This window comes from Amblyomma americanum, chromosome 8, assembly GCF_052857255.1.
Source record: "Amblyomma americanum isolate KBUSLIRL-KWMA chromosome 8, ASM5285725v1, whole genome shotgun sequence".
Taxonomy (NCBI): Eukaryota; Metazoa; Arthropoda; class Arachnida; order Ixodida; family Ixodidae; genus Amblyomma; species Amblyomma americanum.
In genome coordinates, this window is record NC_135504.1 from 74,565,449 (window position 1) to 74,592,925 (window position 27,477).

The following is a 27,477-nucleotide window of genomic DNA, read 5'->3' on the forward strand; positions in this document are numbered from 1 at the left end:
AGGAAAGAACCCGGACCAAGTATTTCGTTAAAGCACTGCAGCACCGATAAAACAATGAAGTTGCTCTTCATGCCGTAGCTATAGCGGTCAATATCTTCTTGCGTAGCATATGCAGGTGCTTGGGGCAAACTGTAGCCGCTGCATCATCGTTATCCTCATCGACAGAGCAGCCAACTGTCGTCAACTGCAGGACCGCTGCGCCGTAGTAAAGTCCCCCACTACGACGTCTCTCATAGCCGGTGGCGTTGCCTCCGCGTGCCATCCATATCATCCCATAGGTTATCCGTCATAACTCCGGGAGGTGTAACATTAACGCCTCGCTGGACTTTCAGCGGAGGGGAGTCTAAAGCAATCAGGAGACAGTGCGTTCGTGCAGCGTAGGCGGCCTCCCTTACAAAAAATTCTTTAGAGAGTCTATAGACTGTCCACAGACTTCTGCCTATAAAGTCTATAGATTCTTTATTGACAAACTCCAGAGAGCAGTCTCTAGGCAATACTAATCCTATTGACAGTCTATAGAAAATCTATAGGTTTATGGCCATACACTTTTATTAGACTTTTGTCTATAGGCCTATAGTTGTCTATAGTTTATGGACTGTGAGTAGACAAGAATAAATGTCTATAGGAGGGCAATAGGGTCTATAGGAAATCTATAGACTTTCTAGACCATTCTTGTAAGGGCTGGCCAATCACGTGGGCCATCTGTGGAACATTGTGCCCCGAGCGACAAATAAAAGTTACAGAACAACCGACGAATATAATTACATCAAAAATGACGTTTCACTCTTTGGAGAGGTGCCCAGCTTCGATAGATCTAGGAATTAGAATAAGAGTACGATAAGTGTGCTTACACCACACGGGTTGAAAAAATTCTGCCTGCAGGAGATTCATAACACATTCTCTTGCATCGAATGTATACCGCGCCTTTTTTCTGCAAATTTTTCTGGATTCGTTTAAAGACCAACACAGCCTTGCAAACAAAGGGGGCGCTCCAGGACGCCGGAGCCAACAGGGGGTAAAAGCTAGGGTTGCGACCCCGGGAATACACGTAAACCATGTATTCTCAGGTTTACGGCCCTGGGAATACATGTAAAAAAGTTCTCAAAGCAGTTTTATGATTTCACGTGCAGCTGTGATATTGTCCCTTCGTGAAGCGTAACAGGGAACATCCCAGTGCAGAACGTTAAAGTATGAAACATCATTTTCAAGGATACGCATCTTTCAAGCACCCTGGTACTTGACCGTAGGAGTTCTTTCCTGGTGGGGTGCACAGGGTGCGAACGCGGCCCATAAAAACGGATGCAAGGAAAGCTTTCGCGCTTTTTTTCTCCTTTCACAGCGCATACATCTGTTCGTTAATTGGGCGAGTACTTTAAAGATAAGTGCAAGGAACTATGCTCATTTCGAAGTTCTATTTTTAAAATGCTACGATAAATATGCATTGTGAAGCCGGACTTGCCGCCAAAAGGCAGTCTATCCTCTGGATATCTCTCCAAATCGCGCAAGCTTCTCGTGGAGTCCGAAATGCTGGCGCGTGAGCTTCATTCGCTCACTAATGCAGTCAATCAATCTAGAAAGCCTAGACATATGTACGTGAAAAGCGGTTCTCAAACAGCATGATAACCAAACGAATGCGAACCGCCCACTTCAGAATGCGGCAGAATTTGTCCATACAGGGGAGCGGGGTGATTCCCGTAAGCACATATCGTTGCGCTTTATAAATACATCGCCTTTAAATGACGTTAATACTTCAACGCTTTGTTGTAAGATGTACCCGGCTTTTCTTTTCCAGTGGGCGACGTTGTATGCTCGGAGTGAAATGAGAAACCTAGCTTGAAAGCTTTTGTTTACATGAATTACTATGGGTTAGTGTAACCCCAGTTTCTAACCCCAGTTGGTCCAGTAGGTTCAGTAGGCTACAGCAGCGCCACAACATCTTGCTAAAGTCACAGGTCGGTGTTGGCCTATAGGATACCATTATCAACCTTATAGGCTTTAATAAACTCAGTCATCTGCATCGAGGAACAACACTGGCAATGTGAAAATATTTTAGATAAACATTCGAAGCCGCAGCACTCATATTCATTTGAAGGAGGGCTGAAGTGAAAGAGCATCAGAGTCGTGTCAGGGCTGTAATGTTTTTTTTTTACTTCATGGCATAATGCTCGCAGAGAGCATAAATCCACCCGACAACTTTTCGTTTCTACACACAATGGACGTTGCTCCATTCACAGGTGAAAAATGTAGCGACGCATTTCACAAGTTTTCTTCCCTTGAAGTGGGAGGTTCGGTAGTGGGTAGCCGCGCATTTTTTTGCCCTTAAGATATACCAGGAACTACTGAACCCTTGTGCAACGTTGCGTTCTGCAAAGAACACACAAGCACGAGCTCGGCGTGTGGTGGTTTTAAAGAGAGAGAGAGAGAGATAACTTTTATTTTCCGACTCAGGCCTTAGCTACTTAGTCGCCCGTTTGATGGGTGTTGGGTAGTGGTAGGGGCGGCGTAGTGATGTGTCTCCCTTGCAGCTGCCGAATGTGGAGGATGAGTCCAGCGAAATGGATGTAGAGAGCTTGCTGCAGCGGTCCACCGCACCCACGTGAGAGGATAAGGAGGAACTGCATCGAAGTACGTTGCTGGGCGAGTTGGTTCCGTCACGTTTACTTGCGCTGGGTTCTTCCACGGTGATAAAAGGGAGGCACGAGATGTGAAGGAGGCGGAGTTAGAGGTCCGGACACATAGGAAGTAATATTATTAATTGTTTTTTGGTGAAAGTAAATGGCGCAGTGTCTGTCTCATATATCGTTGGACACCTGAACCGCGCCGTAAAAAAAGGGATAAAGGACGAAGTGAAAGAAGAAAGGAAGAGAGAGGTGCCGTAGCGGAGGGCTCCGGAATAATTTCGACCACCTGGGGATCTTTAACGTGCACTGACATCGTACAGCACATGGGCGCCTTAGCGTTTTTCCTCCGTAAAAACGCAGCCGCCGCGGTCGGGTTCGAACCCGGGAACTCCGGCACATAGGCAGTACGTTTGAATGCTTTGAACGCGCACCAGTGACGAGACAGGCGGAGTGGCCACGTTTCCGAAGGATTCAGTCGGAGTACAGTGCGCAGGGAAGTGATTTTTTTCTGTTCCTGCCGAATCTGTCGTACCGAATGAGGGACAAGGAATGAGAGGGGAGGACGTTGGGACGTGCGCGAAGCGACACAAAGCGCAGACAATCATGGGCCCTCGCGACAAACGAAAGTGACGCAAGTTTGCCGGACCACAGAGAAGGAACAGTGGAACTGGCTTTGGCGGACTGCTTTTGCGTTTCTCCAGGAAGTCCTGCTTTTTGCGGCGTGTGGCTCGATGATTGTCGTCTCCTTGAAACTAGGGCTCCTCGGGAGAAGAGTTAGCTATGCTCTCATGCAGCGTTGCGTTCTGAGAAGCTGCAGAAAAGTTAGCTTCCCTGTTGTAACTGAAATCTAGACAAGGCGAGCTGAAAATCTGAACTTAAGCGTTCAACTTTTTTGGGATCTCAAGTTCTCTTCATGAGAGGCAAAATCTGTCGACAGCGAACGCGCCACGCGCGTGGTCAAAAACAAACGCCTCTCCACTTTTCCCATTTCACCGCGTTGGAAATATACGAGAGATAGGTCTGCCACTCCGTCTCTTCTCACACCTGGACCATACGCGTTCCAACTGACGCCCCATTTACGAGGCCCATAGAGAGGTCGCTGCCATATGGAGCACTGGAACGCTGTAGTTCTTGGTTATATATATATGCCAGAAAGACTATAATAATAATCTTTATTTCTCTCTTTCCACAGAATACAGAATGAGAGCGGACGTAAGGGTAAAAGCCGCATGCAGCGGCTTGAAAAAGCCCCATTACGCCCTACACGACAGTATGACGAGGAAACAGCTTATTCATGACAAATGCAGAAAAATACTGGAAACATTGGAATACATTGCGAATTTCGGGAACGTACAAGGGCAAAAATACAGTAGGGATAAGTAAGAAAATATACGCACAAAATTGACAACAGAAAAAATTGACAATTGACAAAATTGACACCATACATTAATGCAGGAGCGGCAAAACACTAATTAACTTATTTTTGGATATTTCTTCCAGTGAGATGTTATCACGTTCAAGTGTGTTAAGGTAACAGGGAAGTTTATAGGCGCTTGATTGAAATCTGTACACAGTCCGACCAAACGGTGTAGACCAGGCGGTGCAACGGCGTACCGTAGAGCCCTCTCGCCGCCTCACACAAGATGAAATTCCTTTATACAATTGCTGATTCTAAAAAGAAAGAACAGTGTGCTTTAGGTGTCTATGGAAGTGTGCTTTTGACAATGATAATGGCTTCAATGCCAAAGCACGTCAGTTTTCGCAGGCAGCGCACCGTAGAAGCTATTGACCTCAAACCCAATATTCGAGCGAAAAACTGGTAAACCTTGATCGACAGCCTCTGCAATTTATTCCTGCCCTTGAAACACTCCAACACCTAGCTCATACTCTAAATCGGGCAATCAGCTACCTACGCAAATGTCACACCCGGCCGGCTAGCCCTGCGTGCCTTTCGAATGCCATTGACATTCAAGGGGGAAGCAGGTGCCTACGTCCTCGATGTCCGCAGGTTATTCACACAAGGTAACGAAGCTTCTCCAGGTGTGTTTTGTGCAGCTCCCACAGTATGAGCTACAGGGCAACGGCACATTCACTCCAAGCGCCTCAGACGGTTCTCCTAACCAACCATCCTTATAGAACTTTTTGAGGCATTTTCAGACTCACGATTTAGAAATTCGGTCGATTGAAGCTTGTCCAGTAACTAAATTGAGCGTTAATATGGCTTCAGAAGGGAACAGGGGGCGCGCTTTAAGCACCACTAACAATTATTGATTTAAAATTATAAGAATATATACATGCTTACGAAACTCTCTGATGCTCAACAAAGGAAGGGTAATTCGTTATGGGTCACCCTATGGTCACCGGTGGAAAAGCGTCAACGCGGAAGCATTAGAAACAGCCCATTTGCAAAAACCATCGATTCAAGTTGTGTAAGTCACCGCAAGTATCGCTGCCTCGTTTTCTCGTTCTCCATGAAAAGGCGCCCAAAAAAGAAATTTCACACAGACATGAGACACATGCAACAATTACATCGGTGCCTTTTCGTGGAAATTGGTGAATGCATTCGCCCAACAGTACGTGCTAAAAAAATTTCCACGTATATCACTAAAACCTCTTGTGATTTTGCGTGGCATTGGATTCGAATGGGTACATTCAATTTTGAGAACAGTAGGGGATAAGAGTTAATAGAAAATACTTTAGTAATCTGCGAATCGCTGATGACATCGCATTGCTAAGTCACTCAGGTTTTGAACTTCAAAGCATGATCAATCAATGAGCTAGACAGATAGACCAGAACGTCGGGTCTGCAAATTATTGTCATCATCATCATTACCATCCTTATCAACTACAGCCTAACTAAGTCCAATGCAGGGAAAAGGCCTCTTCTATGACTCTATAATTACCCCCTGCCCTTTGCCGCCGCGCTGGCTGAGTGGTTATGGCGCTCGGCTGCTTGCCCGAAAGACGCAGGTTCGATCCCGGCCGCGACGGACGAATTTCGATGGAGGCGAAATTTTAGAGGCCCGTGTGATGTCAGTGCACGCTAAAGAACCCCAGGTGGTCGAAATTTCTGGAGCCCTTCACTACGGCGTCTCTCATAGCCTGAGTCGCTTTGGGAAGTTAAACCCGTGTAAACTTAACTAAACTAACCCTGCCCTTTGCCAGCTGCACCCACCGTGTCCCCGCCAACTTAATCTCATCCGCCACCTTTCTGCTGCCCCTTGGTAAGCTTGCCTTCTCTTGCAATCCCCTCCGTCACCCTTAAGGACGAGTGGTTGCCTTGCCTCCGAAATGCATGCCCTGCCCATGCCCATTTCTTCCTCTTGATTTCGACCTGGATGTAATTAACCACGTTTAATTAATTAATTAATATTCAGAAAACCAAAGTAATGCTCAAAGTCTCGGAAGGGAGCAGCAGTTTACAATTGGTAGCACGGAGCTAGAAGTGGCAGGGGAATACGTCTACTTATGGCAGGTAGTGACCGCAGATCCGTGTCATTGAAATAACTGGAAGCAAAAGAATGGGGCAGAGTGCATTTGGCCGGTTCTCTGTGATCATGAATGGCAGTTTACCGATGCACAGCCCCAAGCATATTCTTCATCATCATCTCACTTCTCACCCTCACCTGCTTATTTCCGCCTCGTACCGTGTAAACGTTCTCCCTTTAAATGAGTGAATACTTGTCTTCTACAGTGCCTTGGAAATCACGAATTTGACGATGGACCGGAAGGATTGGCACCATTCCTCCTCAAAATGAAGGAAGCGAACGTCACTGTTCTAGGGACGAACCTGAACACTTCCATGGAGCCCCTCTTCGAGAACATCACCCTGCCTAAGCACATAGTGTACAACATATCAGGGACGCAAGTGGCTTTGCTGGGAGTCGTCACCACGGAAACCAATACCATTGCTAGGCCAGGTAAGACCTTACTCATTGGTGAGACGGGCGAATTAATTTTTTTCCACGTGACTCATCGGCACGTAACGACCACTGAACAGCCATTAGAGCACTATTTGCAACGCGTGCCGACAACAACGAAGGGATATTGCCAAATGTGGTGTCACGAGACAGGCAACTGAACTTCCAGCAAAAAGAAAACTCAATTTTCCTGCCTACCAAGAATCCATAAAACTGCAGCTTTGCGAAAGCATTTAGGACCTCACATATTCATCGCGGTGAAAAATGTTCCCAGTGAACTTCGTTTTTTTGTAGGTACGAATTGCGCACAAAAGACACAGAGGAAAAATCACGAGGGAGACTGAAAGAGCGCAAACTATCAACTGGTGTTTATTAGATTCAGTGCCGCTTTTATAGGCAGTGTGCACACGTGCCTACGAAGAGGGGAAGGAGAGGAAAAGGAGGCAAATCAACCCTGCGCGACAATCCATCAGAACCGCTCCAAAAATTTCTCATTCTCCAAAATTCTCCAAAAAATCCATCAAAACCGCTAAAAAAAACTTCGTTTTGCTTCCTCTTTACGCTTGCTTTCGCTAAACATGATATTCTGTGCGGTGTTTATCAGCTGCTTCAATCTGCAAAAACGGAGCCCTCCTTCTATGCTTATTTCTTCAATCGCAAAAGGTCTGCGACCTCTGTCGTCCTCTGTAGCATTCTCGTATTTAATTACTGTATTTTTATTTGCGGAAACACTGCAAGTTGCTGCGAGAGAAGCCGTGGTGGAGGCCTCCGGATTAGTGTCCTTCACCGGAGGTTCTGCACCCAAACTGACGTCGTACAGTACAGGGTCGTCTTTTACATCTTGCCTCCTTCGAAATGTAGTCGTAGTTCGAATAAGCAGAGTAGCGCGGAGTAGCAGAACGCCGTAACCACTGAGCTACATCGGGGAGTGGGCAGGGCTAGTGCTATTCTTTGTGCTTCATCTTAGTTTGTCTGCCTGAATCGAACCCATTTTCTGTTATTTTGTTGTGCAAAGCAGAAACAAGCAAAACACGAAATCCAGACTGTCTGGAAGCTGATAGCACAAAATTACGGAGGGCACTTGAGATTTCTTCCGTGCTTTTGAATGAGAAAACATTGTTTTTCATTTCTATTTGCATTGTTTTTATTTTTTCTATCTAATGATACACTTACTCATTCTTATTATTTCTATGGGCTGTTGAGCCCGAGGACGCCGGTTCGATTCCAAACAGCGGCGGCCGCATTCCGATGGAAACGAAAAGACTGCAATGTGCTCTGCGATGTCGGCGCACGCCAGCTGGTCGAAATCATTGCGGTGCCCTCCACTATGCCTCCTAGCGCTGAGCACTTTGCTTTGGCATATAAAGTGTCAGCAATAATTATTGTTTCACTGCGATTTGCACGAACTTTGGCAACGCTAAAGTGTGTTTGCGGTGTGGTCAGCTATGATTTGCTTTAAAACATTTTTGATCTCTGTCTGGTCCCTGGAAGTAGGCGCCAGCAACAGATGCTTTGCGCAACCGACGTAGCAGACTAAAAGAGAGGTCAGAGATAGATGACCCTTGAAATATGTCGTGCGGCAAGATGTTTAGGGCGGCATTCGCACGCGTACCTTCAACCTCATTTTCAAGTGCGTTCGGCCTCCTTCTTTCCTTTGTTGGGGATGTTTTTCTGAGAGCTATTTTGACGCACCTGGCACAGCCTTGCTGCGGCCGCGTGCCCCGACTGATCGTGGCGAAGGCGCCGATAGGTATGGGATCTGCGTGCACGTGGCGGTCACTTGATAGTGGACGAACGCGCTCCACCGACAACGACCAAGGTACGCGAGGAGGAGGGGTGTACGAAGACCGCTACATGAAGCTACGCGACGAATTTAAAACACTTGTTTAGTTTTTGCACGATATTTATGTATTATAACACGAAATACCATCTCTAAAACATTCTTATCAAGACCCAACAGCGCCCCAGCTATACCTTGATGAATGCAAAAGCAGAGAAAAATAGAATTGAACTGGCGCAACAAGTAACCACAAGGTTTTAGTCCCTGGCTAAGGCTCCACGATTACCACTTCAGATAGTACACGTCACGCATCTTCTTAGCCGGCAACAACTTGAATGCTTCGCGGTGATTCACCTGTGCGGTCATGCAGCTCGCGCAGTAGAGATAACGGATTGGCACAGGAAGTTTAGAAACGGCGCACGTGATGAGTGGTTCACTGCTATCGCAAGAGCCTGACGATTCGGAAGACACTGCTGCACCAAAGAAACATGGGTATAATAGAAGGGCTCTGAAGGCAAACTGGGTTGCAGGCCGTCATCATCATTATCAGCCTGACTACGCTCACTTCAGAGCAAGAGCCTCTACCACGCCTCTCCAATTAACTCTTATGAATGTCCATATTTTGCATATACGACAGTGTGAGGCATCCTCACTACAGAAGTTCTCAAGAGGGTAAAAAGGAGGCATTAGCGTCGTCATCATCGTCAGCAGCAGCTAGTTGCATCCCCTCCAGGACAAAGACCCCTCCTAATGATCTCCAATCATTCCTGTGTTGTGCCAGACACCGCCACCTTTTCTCGGTGATCATTTCCATCCATAGGCTTTACTTTCGGCAGACCAAGCCTACGGTTTGCTTCCCCTTATATCCCAAATATTAATCCTCAGAATTACTGGCTAGACAGGAACAACACTTCTCTACATACCCGACGCGAAACGAAGAATTATATATAGCTAACAAATGCCGTACTGCACAAAAAAAAGCGTGTGAAAAAGAGAGGGGAGAGCCTCAGAGTGCTTATTCAATACTTCAACAAGAGGACATGTCTTGCCAGAGGAAGACCAGTCCTCTTCTCGAAAAGTTGGTCAAGAACCATAAGCTCCTCCTCCATTTGTTCACCTTGATTGCGTGGTCAAGTAACACATCCCACTTCTCTCTATCTACCCTGAATGCCGTTCTGGTCATGAAAAACATGTTAAATTTAAATTGCAGACATTGATAAATTATTACATAGAGGACAAAAGTACAGAGGTAGAATTTATTTCCTTGAAGAATCTGAGTTATAGTTTTCGCTAAGGTAGGAGTGCAACAATGGTTTTTCTTATATTTTGGAACGTTTTCCTATTTGTTTCAAGGTGTGTTTTATTCTGCGCTTTTATTTCAATCATCCTGAATTTAAGGTCTGTCCCACAAAATATTAAAGTTATTACTAGATGTCTTACTTATAATAAACTGCACATCTCCAACCAAAAATGTTAACTTTAACCCAACGTTTCGAAGCCGACTTGGCTCCTTCTTCAGGGGTGACTGAGGGCAGTAGCTAGCGTCTTTTAAGTATGGAGGGGAGGGGGGGGGGTGAAAAGAACGGCAGCTGTGTCGCCCAAGGCGCGGGGGAGGGGGAGGAGTTTTAGGCTGTTAGTCACGCTGGCGCACTGCAGGGAGGTGCTGAATGGCGACTTTTTTTCGTGCGTTGAAGAGCGAAGTCCCTGGGCATATACTGGAGGCAGGTTTCCTTTTGTGCTGTTGATATTGTTCGGGATGGTTTGGATATGCCAGGATTCCAGAAGGAGCCTCTTGTGGTAATTTGTTTCGGTTCCGAGGATGCGGGTCTCTGCAAAGCTGATTCTATGGTCGGAGTCCTCGGAATGTTCGACTACTGGATTGCGCTCTCTTGTGAACTTGCGGACGTCGTTCTTATGTTGCCGAATTCTTTCTTTGAAATTTTTGGTTTCGCCGATGTAGCTTGCGTCGCAGTCGGCGCATGGAATTTGGTAGACAATGCCTTGGGCTCTTTCTCTCGGCGGCCGGTCTTTGGAACAAGTAGGCAAAGCGCAACAGTGTTTGTGGGCTTGTGCGCAACCTGGAGACCCGATTTTTTCAAGATTCGGGCGATGGTTTCGCTGACACCTCCGATATAAGGTAAAGTGACGTATTTTGGTGGTGGCGTTAGTCTTTGTGCGTTGATTTCTTGACGTATGTTGTGTTTATGACGTCGAATGGTTTTTTGAATAAAGTCTTTTGGGTAGCCGCTCATGATGAATTCTTTGAATATCGTGCGTTGTTCTTTTTTTCTGTCAAGTTCTGTGCTGCAGTGTGTCTCAATTCTTCCGAACAGCGTGTTCACCACTGATGCTTTATGGACTGTCGGGTGGTTCGAAGAGAAGTGGAGATACCGGCCTGAGTGGTTTGGTTTGCAGTATACGGAGAATTGATGGGTATTGTCGTTTCGGGACACGAGGACGTCCAAAAACGGCAGGGAGTTTTCTTGTTACACCTGTAGCGTGAACTGAAGGTCAGGTTCTACGGAGTTTAAATGACGAAGGAAATTTTGAGTCTCAGATTTTTTGATGACGGCGAAGCAGTCGTCGACATACCTGAGGAAAATCTTTGGTTTCGGATGGAATGAGTTGAGGGCTTGCTGTTCGACGTGTTCCATTGTTAAATTGGCCATGACGACAGAGATGGATGCTCCCATTGGTGTTCCTTTCGCTTGTCGGTAAAATTCCCCGTTTGACGCGAAGTATGTGTTTGATAGGCACAACTCCAGGAGGCGGCACACATCATTTACACTCAGCGGGTTTCGTGCGCTGAGTGTGTCGTCGCGTTGTAGGGCGTCACGGGTAGCGGCCACCGCAAGCTTCACGGGGATGTTTGTGAAAAGGGACACCACGTCGAAGGAGACAAGGCATTCGTCGGCCTCAAGGGTGGCTTGGGACACCAGTTCGATGAAGTGTCTGGAATGATGGATATGGGTCGCTGTTTTTCCTGCGATTGGGGATATTAGTTTGTGAAGATATTATGACGAGCGAAGAGGGGAACACCGGAAGTCGACAATTGGGTGCAAAGGGGTCCCCGGTTTGTGGACTTTGGGCAGGCCGTAGAATGCTGAAGCCGATCCGTTGGTGCTCAATAACTGAAGGTAGTGGTTTCGAAGGTGGGCTGTTTTTCGAATACTTCTTTCAATGTTTTGTTTAGCCTTGCTTGGGTAGTGGTTGTGTGGTCCTTCTTCAATTTTGCATATTCTCGACTGCTGAGTAAGGTGGATATTTTCTCTTCGTAGTCCCGTCTGTCCAGAACGACTGTTGTGTTACCGTTGTCCGCTGGGAGGATCACAATGTTGGTGTCTGTCTTGAGGTCTTGCAGGGCTTTCATGTCGTCCGGATTTAGGTTTGATTCTTTTCGGTGGGCTTGCACTAAATTGAGTACACCTATTGTTTTGAGCCTGACCTCTTCTCGTACACCAGGTTCCAGTTGCCGGATACCGACTTCAAGCGCATATACGATTGCTGGAAGGGGGGGGGGGGGGGTCTGTTAACCTGGAGGTTGAATTTGTGTCCCTTGGCTAGTATTGACGTTTCGGCGGTTGTGAGCTTCCAGGAGGAGAAGTTGGCGACCAGGTCAGAATGGTCCGATGGGGGTTGTTCGGGCCGGCGTTGAAGTTTCGACAACTTCTCTGTCTGCTTGGTGCGGTGTTTGTCGGCTTCCGATGATGCGGTTTCTTTGGCAAATGCCTCGATAGACGTCACTAGGTTGGGCATATTTTGCTCGAGTGGTCGGCGGGCAAAGAAGGTGTCGATTTCTTTCTTCCTAATCACGCTACCGCACTCATGTATCCGTTCTGTCACTAGGTGCTGTTCTGCCTTGTTGATGATGTTTCGTCCTTCCGGTGTGGGGACCAGGCGTCGTAGTCGTAGGCTCGGGGGTACAACCTTGTTTTCCTTGCATATCTTGGCGAATTCCAGGTGTGTCTTGAACACCGAGATGCCTTGCATGGTCTTGATGTACTTCGCAAGCTGCATAGCTTCTAGCCCGAAGTCTGCACGGATAGTTTGAAAACTAAACATTTTGACAGATTTACCTGTCTGGTTGGGTTTGAAGACTGATAATGAACAGCACATCTCCAACCAAAAATGTTAACTTTAAAACGTTTCGAAGCCGACTCGGCTCCTTCATCAGCGGTGACTGAGGGCAGTAGCTAGCGTCTTTTAAGTATGGAGGGGAGGGGGAGGAGTTTTAGGCTGTTAGTCACGCTGGCGCACTGCAGGCAGGTGCTGAATGGCGACTTTTTTTCGTTGCGTTGAAGAGCGAAGCCGCTGGGCATATACTGGGGGCAGGTTTCCTTTTGTGCAGTTGATATTGTTCGGGGTGGTTTGGATATGCCAGGATTCCAGAAGGAGCCTCTTGTGGTAATTTGTTTTGGTTCCGAGGATGCGGGTTTCTGCAAAGTTGATTCTATGGTCGGAGTCCTCGGAATGTTCGGCTACTGGATTGCGCTCTCTTGCAAATTTGCGGACGTCATTCTTATGTTGCCGAATTCTTTCTTTGAAATTTTTGGTTTCGCCGATGTAGCTTGTGTCGCAGTCGGCGCATGGAATTTGGTAGACAATGCCTTGGGCTCTTTCTCTCGGCGGCCGGTCTTTGTGAACAGGTAGGCAAAGCGCAACAGTGTTTGTGGGCTTGTGCGCAACATGGAGATCCGATTTTTTCAGGATTCGGGCGATGGTTTCGCTGACACCTCCGACATAAGGTAAAGTGACGTATTTTGGTGGTGGCGTTGGTCTTTGGGCGTTGATTTCTTGAAGAATGTGGTGTTTTTGACGTCGGATGGTTTTTTGAATAAAGTCTTTTGGGTAGCTGTTCATGATGAGTTCTTTGAATATCATGCGTTGTTCTTTTTTTCTGTCAAGTTCTGTGCTGCAGTGTATCTCAATTCTTCTGAACAGCGTGTTCACCACTGATGCTTTATGGACTGTCGGGTGGTTCGAAGAGAAGTGAAGATACCGGCCTGAGTGGGGTGGGTTGCGGTATACGGAGAATTGAAGGGTATTGTCGTTTCGGGACACGAGGACGTCCAAAAACGGCAGGGAGTTTTCTTGTTCCGCCTCTAGCGTGAACTTAATGTCATGTTCTACGGAGTTTAAATGACGAAGAAAAGTTTGAGTCTCAGATTTTTTGATGACAGCGAAGCAGTCGTCGACATACCTGAGGAAAATCTTTGGTTTCGGGCGGAATAAATTGAGGGCTCGCTGTTCGACGTGTTCCATTGTTAAATTGGCCATGACGACAGAGATGGATGCTCCCATTGGTGTTCCTTTCGCTTGTCGGTAAAATTCCCCGTTTGACGCGAAGTATGTGTTTGATAGGCACAACTCCAGGAGGCGGCACACATCATTTACACTCAGCGGGGTTCGTGCACTGAGTGTGTGACGCCCTACAACGCGACGACACACTCAGCGCACGAACCCCGCAGAGTGTAAATGATGTGTGCCGCCTCCTGGAGTTGTGCCTATCAAACACATACTTCGTGTCAAACGGGGGAGACATCGCCAAGTAGCTTATCATAGCTTGAGAGCCCCTGCGCTCCGATTTATAAATATCTTCTTTGTAATTTCTTTCTCATGGTCTTAATCGGTAGGCCGTACTTGGTCCAGGCACTAGTAATACATCGCTATCTACCTTAACCTTCTTCTCCCTGGCCAAACTGCTAAGACTCCGCTGTACTTTGCCTGCCAAGTCTTGCCACACATATCCTGTCATTTGTTTGCACAGCTATGTCATCAGCTACTCTGCAATCACAAATGTTTCCTCCGTTAATTCTTACGCCTAGCTCGTTGGAGCTAAACATTCTTGACTAATGTTCTCGGGCTAGTTGGCCAGATTCTTCATTCGCCATGACAGGTTTTTGCGCAAAAAAAAACTCACATGTGTCGTCTTTCTTGCGGAAAAAACCTGTCATGGCAGCTGAGCAACCTTCTTACGGTAGCTAGAAGGCAAGCAGTTCATAACAAAGTATATATTTTTTGCCTTGCACCCCTTGTGATCATTACTTTCTCACACCTCCTATGAAGGGCTATGTTTGCCGCGCAATGCGGGAGTCATTTTTGTGGAACAATGTTTACACATCGCCTGTAATGCGGTCAATGAAGGATGCAAAACGAGAACTCCGAGGCGCACTTTCCAGCGATATCCTCAGAAGTGGTGTTACGACCTCCGGGGCCCACGAGAGCAGTGTTTATGCTCCGTAGGCAGCGCATAAGATCTCGGCGCGGTTTTATTGATGTCGTCAAACATTCTCCAAACCATCTCGCTCCCCTCTTTAGTCGATATACGATTTACGAGCACGACAAATGGTCTACAGCGCAGAACACATGGGAGACTTCCTGTGTCGTGCAAAACTGTAAAACTTTATCCATGAACCATCAATTAGCCTGAACCGTCATCTTATTGGATTTGAGAGCAACCACAGAGAATTCAGTGACCCTTATTGAAGTAGAACTAAGTTACCATACAAGAAAAACGTAGACCTCTAGCCACGAAAGAAAATTTGAACACCGCGGATACACTCATATCACTCACTTTCACAGCAGGCCTCTACTCTAGCACGATCTTAAAAAAGTTGCAGAACTTCTTTTCCCGCACTCCTAAACAGCTTTCGCACCTGCTACTCTGCTAAGCACTGGCGCTCGGCGTGACCACTGCGAAGGAGTAAAATTCTTTTTGAATGGTACTAAATGAAGGCACAGCGCACGAAAGGCGGGACTGAAAAAGAGACAAACACAGCGCTGTGTATTGAATGATATTTAATTATTTGCCGTAGGCTGAAGAAGATTCTCTGGGATGAGCGTGGAAGTAAAAAGCAATGCCCAGGGTTGTTTTGTTTTTCTTTTTTTGCTTCAAAGAGTATACGCTTACGGGTAAGGCTACGTGTGATCATTACCGTCATTTTCGCCAGTGGCATCAGCTGAGAAAACAATGAGGGAGAAGAAACGACCCTTCCAGTGGCCTCCTCTCAAAAAATGCCGCGTTGTGCCAGCAGCAGGCGCCGCTACTGACTAGCTAGGGTTCAAAATTGCATCATAATAGCCTAGTGTACCCTAGGCGACGACAAACCACGAACACTCTAACCGCAATCACTGGCAAAACAGAGGCGTTCTCGATCAAGGATTGATTTTTTATTTATTTATTTATTTCAAATACACTAATGGCCCTGCGAGCATTATTGAGGGCAGTGATAAAAGGCGTACAATACCACAGATGGTAAGAATGGGAATACGTTCGCGGATTACAACAGTACGTATGGCTAACTGCACTGAGTATTACACATTTTAGCAATTGTGCACCTGCATGGAAAACTAGAAGAAGAAACAAAACAAAAACCAACAAAACTAACTACAAATCAGCAAGACAGAGCATTCATGTGGCAGTACAAACCGACGAGCACGCAAATCGTGAGCAAGAAAAGCAAGCACTCAACTTCTCCTCAAAATGCTCTAGACTGTCGGTGAGGGCCACATCTGCTGGCAAGTGATTCCACTTGGATGATGTAGTTGGAAAGAAACAATTTAGGCGAGCCGTAGTGTGACACGGTGCAACGCCGCTTTGCGTGGATGGTCAACGCGCGACGAAACATAGGTGGGCGGAATGAGCAAAGCGTTTTTAAAAACATGACTGAGGTTGTACGTGTTCAAAAAAGGCAGTCATAACATTTTTCGACGCAGTGAAAGTAATGGTAGTGACTATGTATTTTTCATTTGTGTGACGCTTGATGCGTGGTCATAGTTGTAAAGGATAAAACCAGGGGCACGATTCTCAACAGCTTCCAAAACAGATGTAAGCGACTTAGTTTGAGGGTCTCATATTGACGCTGCGTATTCAACCTTTCAACAAGCCAGTGTTTTTATAAAGAAGGAATTTGACTGAAGTGGATGCATTAGAAAAGTTTGTTTAGGTAACCGAATTTGCGGTAAGCGTTGCCAGTAATGTAGGTGATACACAGGTTCGAGGATAAGTTTAATGTCAGATGTAAACCGAGGTAATTATACGAGGTAACCGGGGCTAATGAAGCATTGTTGATACTTTAAGAGGCAGGTGGTGAGGCGCGACGACATGAAAAGCGCATGTATTTGCATTTGGCGCTCTAAAACCATTTTTTGTTTAGTGCACCGGTCCGTAACGCAATTAAGATATGGACATCATTAGTGTTTTAATTTCACGGCACGGTATGCAATGCCCTGAAATGATTACAGTTCATTGAATCCTGGGAAGAAAAATAAGAAAGTAAAGCAGACAAACCGCTGGAAAGGATAATGAACGGCACGATACTGATGGAAAAAAGAAATTAAGAAAACCATCGATGAAAAATGAACGCCTTTGAGCGCACGCTGAGCTTATTTCTTTCTTCTTACAGCTTTCTTCTTTGCGGCTTTCCCAAGCTGAACTATACAGACATTTATAATGAGACAGGCAGATGAAATTGAATGTACTTATCCTTGTGCACAGTGAACAAAAAATGGCGGTGGTTTAGCTCTGGTTAAACCTGGAGTGACGCGATAGCTACAGCTGGCCGAGTGGAACTTTCTCGGTTGAATTGCGAAGTTTGCCGCTCCGTTTCGCTTTCCTTGTTCATCTTCGCCCCACTTGACACGGCGCATGCGCACAGCTGTGGCAGTTTGGTGTCGTCGGCAGCAGCAGCTGCTCCACACCACGTGACTGGGAACGTAACAAACCATGTGGCGAACCACGTGATCAGGCATGGCGCCGCGCCGCGGGCTGCTGCTCCGCACCACGTGACAGCGTGGCGGCGCCGCCACGCTGATGGCTCGAAATGCTACCGTAATGTAGCTATCGCTACAGAAAAAAGAAATGGCGGGGACACTTAACCTCCGCATTAAGGCTACATCGCGATAGTGTAACGGGTTAATTCCCATATATGCAGAAAGTCATTCTCTACATTACATTCGTACACGCCTAGGAGCCCTCACACACCTCCTGGCACAGCGGTGCAGCCGTTAAGCGTTGCACAACTGCCCTACGATGGCAAGTGTTCCCAGCGGTGAGCGCTGCCCAAGTTGCTCTTCTAGAGCCACCAATCATTCAATCATTCATTTAAATTCTGCCTCCTACGGTTGGCAGTTTTCTCTCTCTCCGCTGGGCAGGCTGTGGCCGTAAGATCATAATACCTAGATGGCCCATCTGCCTCCTAGGTTGCTTTCTGGACATCACCTGCCAGAGCCTTGCTCGTGATTTTTTGCTCACAACGCCGACACTGGATTTTCTGTGTAATGAGGCATTTAACGCTATCACGTTAATAAATGAAGTCAGTGAACATTAGATGGCTGAGGCAGGCGGAACAACTGAGAGCAGACCAAAAGAACAAAACAAAAAAGACTGAAATTAAAAATTTCATCCAATACATACAAAAAATCCAGACTAGGCAAAGTGTTTGGTAATATGTCATTAGCAATATAGATAAAATAGATGCAGTAGCCGAACAGTTCTACAGAAATCTGTAAATTAGCCAACGTAATCAGTACGTTAATGCGAGAGGCAATAGAGCACTGCAATGGCACATCCCCCCATTAATGAAAGAGGAACTAAGGAAAGCCTTGGCGAGCAATGGAAAAGGGAAAGCAGCTGGTGAGGATCACGGAACCGCAGATCTCTTATAGGACGGAGGGGAGATTGTGCTAAAAAACGTAGCAACCCTGTATACGGAATGTCTCATGATCTCGAGGGTACCAGAAGGTTGGAAGAATGCTAATATTATCTTAATTCATAAGAAAGGAGACCTCAAGGACTAGAACAAATAAAGACCGGCCAGATCACTGTCCGTTACTTGCAAGGTATTTACTATGGAAATCGCAAATGGAATCAGGATGACCTTAGACTTCAATCAACTAAATGACCAGACAGGCCTTCGTAAAGGATATTCGACAATATACTGTGTTCACACCATCAATGAGGTGAAAGAGAAATCCGCGGAATAAAACCAAACTCTCAATATAGTCTTCATTGATTACTAGAAAGCATTTGAATCAGTGGAAACTTTGGCAGTCATGCAGGTACTGCAGAATCAGGGTGTGGAAGAGCCTTATGTGAAAACACTGGAAGATATCTGCAACAAACGCACAGCTACCATTGTCCTCCATAAAGTCAGCAATAAAATTTCAATAAGGAAGGATGCCAGGCAGGTACATCTCGCCAGTGCTATTCACCGCCTGTTTACAGGAGGAATTTTGAGGCCAGGATTGGGAACATTTGGGGATAAGAGTTAGCGGAGAATACCTAATTAGTTTGCGATTTGCTGATGACATTTTCTTGCTAATTTACTAAGGAAATGAGCTGGAAAGCATAATCAGTGAGTTTGACAGGCAGAGCAGAACGGTCGGTCAAAAAATTAACATGCAGAAAACCAAAGTAATGTTCAACAGTCTCGCAAGGGAACAGCAGTTCAGAATTGGTATTGAGGTACTTTAAGTGGTAAACGGATACTTAGGGCAGATTGTGACTGTTGATCCGATCATAAGAGGGAAATATCAAGAAGTATAGGAATGGGATGGAGCGCATATGACAAGTTCCCTCAGATCATGAATGGTAGTTTACCATTATCCCTCAAGAAACAGCTGCATCATACCGGTACTCACCTACGGGGCAGAAACGTAGAGGCTAACGAAAAGGATTCATCTGAAGTTGAGAACAACGCAGCGAGCTTTGGAAAGAAAAATGATAGGTTTAACGTTAAGAGACCGGAAGCAGGCAGAATGGGTGACGGAACACACGCAGGCTAATGACATCCCAGTCGAAATCAAGAGGAAGAAATGGCCTTTGGCAGGTAATGTAATCCGAAGGATAGCTAACCGCTGGTACATAAGAGTAACGGTGTGGATTCCAAGAGAAGGCAAGCGAAGGCGGGGTGGCAGAAAGTTAGGTGGGCGGATGAGATTAAGAATGCATGGATACGGTGGCCGCAGCTGGCAAAGGACAGGGTTAATTGGAGAGACATGGAAGAGGTCTTTGCCCTGCCGTGGGCGTAGTCGTGCTACTGCTGATGATGATGACCAGCTCAAAGAGGAAAGGGGGGATGAAATGGAAGTGATGGCAAGATATTTCTTGCTGACAGAGAGCGGAGAAGATTGCGCCGCGTGGAAGTAGGTCAAATGCGCTCTTCATATCTAGGAGGACAAAAGGGCTGGCGAATTCTGACGGGCTGCTCAATGGCTGAGACTAATTCGATGATGACGTCTGTTGTGCACCGGAATTGTCTGAATCCCTTCTGTTTTTGTGGGAGAAGTTTAGGGCTTGTCCTATCCAGGTGAGGCTGAGTAGGACCATATCCCACATGGCCTCGCAAGGTGCTGACATGAGAGAGACAAGGTGGAAGCTCAAAGGGTTTTTGGCTTGTTTCATTGGCGTTAGGACGGGAACGCCTGCTATTACCACCCAGTGTCAGTGAGAAGCAAGGCGCTAGCGCTCAGGGCAGTTCAGGTCTTGTAGGACTTGATAGCTGATTCTATATAAGTCTGGTGAGCGCCTTAATTTAACTCTTCTGGGTGCCCTGTAAAGATCGCCAGGTGTTGAGGTAACCCAATAAGGGCCGATGAGCCTCTGAGGCGGATGAAGGTGTGAGTTTCAGGGAGTAGTGATTGATTCTAAGGAAAGTACAGGTGGTACTGGTACTGAACAACCTCAGCAAGCTGCGAGATGGTGATGCTCCTAACGACCGCAATGGGGAGTACCAGGAGGTAGGAACTTCAGTAATGAAAAATGCCCCAATATCGGGGAGATTTAGGCTGTTTGCTGAGCGTGGTGCAAGTGTCCATGAGCGAGAGCTGCAGGTCCCTCAGACCATACAGCTTCTTACTATTACCTAGAGGGAAAGCTGGCGCCCCTCCTATGGGAGTTTGGAGCTTCCTCGAGACCACTTCGGCCATCATGGGTGCTCTAAGCATCATGGGGCGGAGAGCTACCGACTGCAGAACCATAACTTTTGGCCAAAAAATAATGAAAAATAAACGTTGTTCCATAATCAAGAATGCCCTAGCGTGTAATGCCTGTCTATAAATTGCAACAAACCAGCAGAAAAGCATGTAAATGCCTGCCCGAAATAAACGAAGCATGTCTGCCCAAAATAAGCGATGACTTGCTCTCCTATTGGCCGGGTATCCCAGACCGCAAAAGCCAATATCTCGTGCTTGACAGGCGCACTTTTAAAAACAAATATGTTTAAAAAAATGAGGTTTCTTACACACTTTAAGGGGTTTCATAATAGCATTTCGGAAAACAAAAGCCTTTTATTGGCATCGTGTGCTCTTACGTTTTCACAACTATGGCTTTTGCGCACTACGTTCTCGCCAAAGTCGTTTACGCGTGGTGCGCGCCGTGCACGGAATGGGGCATCTCAGTAACGCCACTCTGTGTTCCCGAAAAAATCTGACTGTCCCGCACCAAGTAGCTCACCGGCCCATGATGCTTTGAGCGTCCAGGGTGGCTGAGGTGCAGCGCCACTAGCTTTCCCTCTAGTTAACTGTAAGAAAATCTCTGCCTCAGACCGAAAAGTGCAGCACGAGGTGGGCCTTAGGGGTGAGCGTCGTCGCAACATGGTACTGTGTAGCAGCCAGTGCGGGTGCACTCTGTGCAACAGAGGTACGGAATGTAGCCATAGAGAAGGGATGGTACAAAAGAATGTAGGGTTCTTGGAAAGGAAGGAAGTAACTTCCTATTTGTTCCTACGGAGTAATTCGTTGAAAACAGGTAACTTTGCACTGCAGTACGCGAGGGAGAGTGGGTTTCTAATTTTTGTTCGCCTTGTTGCTGAAAAGAGGCAGGATTGCAGCAGTTGCGAGGAGACGAGTTGGCGGACGGGAAAGCCGGAAGGTAAAGTTTCACAGATGGCTTTCAGAATGAGTCATACTGTTCCTTCGTTACTATTGCCGAGATAGAGAGCGGGGGGGGGGGGCACCTGTTAGTTGGAGTTCAAGAGAAAGAACCTCATCCTCTTTGTTGGAGGTGGCCTATGTCACTTAGTGGCGATCGTTTCGGGGATAGCCAGCGGAGGTGTTGCTCGAGGAGGTTCTCGTGGCAGGCGAAGTGGAAGGATTAGTAGTAGTGTTGCCTGCGCGATGCGTAGCCTTTTGGAGGAAGGCGGTGAAATTCTGCTCTCGCTCTCGGGGCGCAGCGGTGGCGCAGAGAGCAGCAGCGAGTTTCCTTTCATGTTGTCGCTTTGTGCAATGGTTACTAGTTGCTGGTGACGTCCCTGGCAGTGAAGACAACCAGGGTCTTTGGCCAGGCGGTTGCTTCGTTTGGCGATGGCGCTGCATTTCAGACAGCGCGGGAGTACGGGATGACAGAGGTAACTTCTGTGGTTGTACCTTCCACATGTCCTGTATTGCAAGGACCCTGGTCGGAAGATGTGATTCCTGTATTTGATCCCAAGGACAAGGATAGCAGAAGCTTTGGAGGCTTCTCCTGCGGCTTCCTACAGGTCCTCGTCCTCTGCGGAGGCAGTGGATTGGGACGGAAGATTCCACTGCCTCAGCAATGACGTTGTAAGTATAGTGGGATCGGCTCCTTGGATGCTGCCTGCGAAGTCTTGGCCCCCTGATGGACAGGCCGGGATGGGCATCACAACAACAGATCTTGTCTAAGGTCAGAGTTGGTCGGCAGCCTATGAGCATGAAAAGTCTGCAGCGATGCCATTCCGCTGTATGTTTGCGCGCTCCTGGGAAACATGAGGCTTTGCGTAAACAAAGGAGATGTTGTCCTGTTTCACGGCATGATGTAGGTGCGCCTGTTCTGAAAAAAAAGAGACTGCTGCAGACAAGACCCGCTTGTGCAGAGGAGGTATGATTTTGGTGCACACTGTAACCCATGCGTTCTCGCTAGGCTGGTGTGTGCAAGGAGGTGGTGAGAGTTTGGTTGCGCTTAAAGTAGACGCGAGGACAATATCGGTCTCTTGGGGGTGTTAGCAGGAACCAGTCAACTTATTTTGTTTTTATCAAAGAAGTCATCATTGGCGAAATCAAGGAAGAGGAGAAAAAGCTGCACCGCAGCAGCTTAAAAGTGCTTGAGCCATCCAGGCAACCGTTCATCCAACCATCCAGGCAAACATTTTTTCTCTGTCAAGTTATGTACAATACCTAAAATGACTATTACGTTCTGTTTCGCAATGACAAAAAACAATTAAAATACAAATAGCGTCCTGTAACCTGCTGTTAGAAATCATTTATACTCCAAGAAAAGTCGTTTATTGCTTTGTAAAACAGCTAAAGTTGCAGCATCATTCCAAGATGCTTCCAGCATTTCAATATTCCAAGCTGAACATCGGTCTTGGCAACTCTATGAAGTGGCCCCAGCAGCGCCGGACATTTACCTGAATTAGCAATCGTCGGATCGACGGCTTAAGTGCCGGCGATCCACCCAAAATGGTCACAGGTGAAATTTACTGCACCAGGTGGATTTACGTTGTTTTACATCTGAACAAGCTACTCACCCGTCAACGGAACAGTTTGGTCCAAGGCCCTTTCCCAAGCATTTTACTCTAGAGAAGCCGAGAACCGTGCCGGAGGAAACCTTGTACTGGTTCGAAAACCGGTAGGTATACCTACCAAGCACCTTCTGATTTGTTTGAAGGATTTGTTCAAAGGGGACGTGCACTGGAAGGAATTATTGATCACAGTTCAATGTCCCCGCAGTGCCAGGTTCAGGAAGCAGTGGTTCACAGGCGACTGTGGAGTGAAGAGTCAGGTGTGCGCTGGACTCGCAGGAGAAGTGCCGGCAAGGCGTCTTGACTAGGAAGGCTCCAGAAAGCATGACGCGAAGGTAGACCGAGGACGAAGAAAGTGACGATCTGTCTTGAAGGCGAAGGGGAAGAATTCCGATGTGTCTGCGTGCACCGGAAGTGAGGAGCGGAGCTGCGGAGGACCGCAGGGTGAGGCCGGAGACAGAGGTCAAAGCCCGATATCCATAAGACAAGCGTCGCAACAGCTCGGCGCGCCCGAAGTCGACAGACCAAGCGCGTTCATGTGCGAACTCTTCGGAGGCTGAACCAGGGCCAGGAAGACGCGAGTCACCACTTCCGTAAATTCCGTCCCAGCAAATTCGCGGTACCTCTTTCACTTGAGAGTGCAAGGAGGGATGTGCGCTTTCCCTTTGTTCACAATTTTAATTTCTGACCCGCGTAGCTCGTTGCCGTTGGAACCGCCGCCTGTTGGCTGCTTTTCTTGTTTCGATTGAAACGCGAACAGTTCGGCACAGCACTGACTCCCGTGACAGCTTATGGGATTGTCACGTACAAAACACACCCACAAATGTAAATCAGTCCAAGGCTCCATTCCGTCACTGTATGTGCACAGCATTCGCGACATCACAAAATTCGCATCCGCCAAAACGCGATATACCATTTTCCGCACCCTAGCCATAGGACGTACGCAGCGCCCACCCCCTATACCTCAACAGTGACAGCTGGTGGACCAAAAACGGCTTGGGTTCAAAGTGTCTTGAGCCCAGTTATGTATACGAGCGAAAGCTCTCTTAAGCATGGTGAGACACGGTTCGCTTGGTTTGACTGTTTTATTGTTGCAGATCAAGGGCTTCATCGCGAGGCTGAGCACGTTTCTTTGCCGACGACCTATATCAGCAGGATTATCCGAGTCAGCTTGACGCCTCTGATGCAACGTAGCCCTAGCGGACCTGCTCGCTCCTTGTCCTCGGCGAGTGAGAGCACAGCCGCGGGATGTCGGATTTTATACACGCAGCCAACATCACCTGAGACACTGACATCATAAACACGTGATGCCTAGTGTCTCAAATCAAATGTCGAGGTCAAAATCAGGGTCACGTTCAAGGTCAACGGCGAAGGTGAGGTATCCAATGCTCATAGTCATATGATCACGTGATCATACTACCACAGCTTGGGCCATACCGCCATGCAGCTAAGTTCGGTTTGACTCGGAACAGTAGAGAGTTGGGCTTGTTGATTAACGATCATGTTGGAAACATGATCGTGTTCGGTTTATCATTGTGAGGCATTGAAAGTTGTCTCATCCGCATCGAAATCGAAAGTTGTTCGCCGATGAGTAGAGGTTTCGCTCTAAATCAAGTTATAAAGTTAAAACGCGCGTCTCTGGTTCCCACTCCCCTGAAGATGGTGCCAAGTCGGCGCCACCTTGGCCACGTGACGTTCGGATGTCATCACAATCTGCTCACCGGATTGTGAGCAAACTGCCCACAGTGGCAGGTGGAAATTTAAATAATGATTAGTCTTGAGAGGTTGCTCCGGAAGAGCACATCGCTTAACCGCTGCACCACTGCGCCAGGAGCTGTATAAACTTCCCTTACAGAGATGGTCTATAGGCAGTCTATAGACTTTTTATAGACTCTATTGCCTTCCTATAGATATTTATTTTTGTCTATTCGTAGTCTATAGACAGTGTATAGAAAAAAGTGTACTAAAGGTGTATGGCCAAATATCTATAGATTGTCTATTTCTCTAGGCTTTGTCTATAGAGAGTCTAAAGACTTTATAGACAGAAGTTTATGGATAGCCTGTAGACTATCTAAAGAAACTTTTGTAAGGGAGGGCTCCCAGAGACCTATGAATGTAGTGAATGACCAATTCCGCATATAACGGGATTCGCCCATTAAAGATATCACGTCATACCCTTAAGGCGGAGTTTAGAGGCCCGAGTTAAACTAAGCACAACTAGTGCTAGTGGGCCGATGTCGCATTTGGCTTTTGCTTGTTTCGTGAGCTGTGTTGGAAGCGTTGCCTCGGGCGCTCTCGCAGGCTTTGCGGCGCCTGTCACTTCGGCGACGTGTTTCTTCATGTGATTATGACAGTGTTTTGTGCTCGTGACCTTCGAAATGGCGAACAGTGCAGCGAGACCCGTACGGATACGACAGAGCACCACTACCTCAGTACGTTTTCTCGGGCGCCGCCATTCATATGAAAGCCTTAGATAATGTTGTAACTATGAATATGCTGTTTATATACCTTTTTTAAAGCTTTCTTTGTAACACCTTACTGAAAAAAGTAGTGGTGTAATCCATGCTATGTGTAAACTCCCACACAGCAGCAATTCGTGCATGCTGACCCGTGATTTCGCTGCCGAAGGCGGTCTTGCTCCCGGTCATCTTCTCTGGTCAAAGGTCATTCCTGATGCTTCTCTAGACGACCGTGCTGTCGGCTTTCTTCCGCGGTAAAGGTCTCGCCTGTCACTTCCGAAGGCTTTTGCGTTCTCGGCGATTGGGAACAGTGTGGAAGGTTCTGTCGATGCCAGCACCTTTGCTTTAAGTCATAGGAACACAACGCGGGAAATTTTCAGAAGCAAGTTAAAATGGCCGTTCTATCTCGACCGCCGGGTGAGAGTTTCGTATCTTCTCGCCGCCAGTGCGCACCGGCTTATGGTCCCGACCCAGCAGGCGTGCACCCACCTTGCCAACACGTGGCGTCACCTGGCGCTCTCATGGCGATTCTTGAGTAGAGAGCCCAGAATCACTGGGCCGCGTTCCGCTCGCCACCTGTGCGCAGGTACGCACTGAAAGATCCTTTGTACTGCAGCTGCCTGGTGTTACACTCACGCTAAAAAATGCCATTTCACTCGATTAGGTTTTCTAACTGGAATGTCGAAATGTTTCCAGTTGTGTATTTGGAACCAAATGGTTCCAATCGGAAAGATTGGAATGTCCACTTGAAAGAAATTGGTTCCAATTGAAAGGTCTCTAGTGGCGCTTTCAATTGGTTCTAAATAAACAATTCGAACCAATTGGACAATCCAATTAGTTCCAAATACACAATTGTAACCAACTGTGCAGTCGAACAGGGTCCAACTGGAAACCCCGAGTGGACCCAGTAGTTTTTTCCCCTAGGAACAATTCTCTTTGGGATGCCATGCGTGTCTGACTTCGAAGCATCGTTTCTGTAGGTGATACTTTAAACCAGGCGTAGTTGGCCTGGCACAAATCTACGATATCGTGAGCAAACACAAGAAACACAGGAAACAATGACCATGAACCTCATTTAAGAAGCACCTTGTGCCCTTATGCAGGTCCTATAGACGTCCAGCTTTGGACGGACGAGAACCGGACGTACAAAACTTGCTGACAAACAGCGTCGAAAATGTGGCCGTTAAATGCATTCCTGCATTAAAACCTTCAGACCTTTTCACGGCTGTCCACCTACCAGTCATCTTGCTTGGGAACAGATAATGGAACTGTATGTTAGCTCTTGGTGTCGCAGATGTTAGCATGGACAGTTAGGGCTGTTGCGTGATAATGGTTTGTTTGCATGTGTTCCCACAAATACTAAACAATCATTCCATCTAACTACGACTTTCACGTAGATCGTGCATGTATTTAATTGCGTGCGTGCACTCAGTAAGCCCGAAATGATCGCTCACGTATTGAGTGTTCTCAATATGCCCGTTGTCATCATCACCAGCCTGACTATACGCCCACTGTATACGACAAATACATTTCCCATACCTCTCCAATTAGGACTCTCCTGTGCCAGCTGCGGCCACCTTACCCCCGCAAATTTTATCGCATCGGCTCACCTAACTTTCTTTCGCCCGCTGCTACGCTTACCTTCACTCAATGTCCAGTCCGTTACCCTTAACGATCGTATGAGCTCGATTTAACGTCTCGCATTCATAGACACTCATTTAGATTTGACCTCATGCATCGTGCATTTAGATTTGATTGGTACGGAATATCATAAAATAGTAAACAGTAACTCTTGTGCAGGAACATCTCTTTTCGACTGAAAACAACTTTGATACGGGCGAGAAGGATGTCAAGAAAATTGTGCAGAATATGTTCTTTGATCTTCGACCCAGCGCTGCGGTTAACATCGTTAACTGTCAGTGCGAGAGCACCGCAGCGGTGGCCTAGTGTCCTGAACATCCGCCTCGCATGCGGGAAGTGCTGGGCTCGATCCCCAGTACCGCCGGGTAACCACCGGTGATACGATGGGTACAAGCTACCCCTTGCCTGGTTCTCGGCTTATTCAGGGCGAAATGCTTGGGAAATGAGTATTTGACTCCACCTTTAACAAACGAAAATACCTTGTGACGTGGCGCTCTTTGGCCGCAGATGCCTTTGCGCCATAAAAATTACTACAATCATCAACTACGCGAGCTATGCAAACATGCCACAACTGCC

At 47.1% G+C, this 27,477-nt stretch overlaps 1 protein-coding gene across 1 annotated transcript in view; it reads left to right on the plus strand.

Annotated features, from left to right (window-relative positions):
* LOC144101930 (protein 5NUC-like) overlaps positions 1-27,477 on the plus strand; it is an 84,159-nt gene that overhangs the window by 32,898 nt on the left and 23,784 nt on the right. Inside the window, exon 3 of the mRNA XM_077635165.1 lies at positions 6,316-6,541. Coding sequence (XP_077491291.1) covers positions 6,316-6,541 — 226 coding nt within the window. The remainder of the gene's footprint in view (positions 1-6,315; positions 6,542-27,477) is intronic.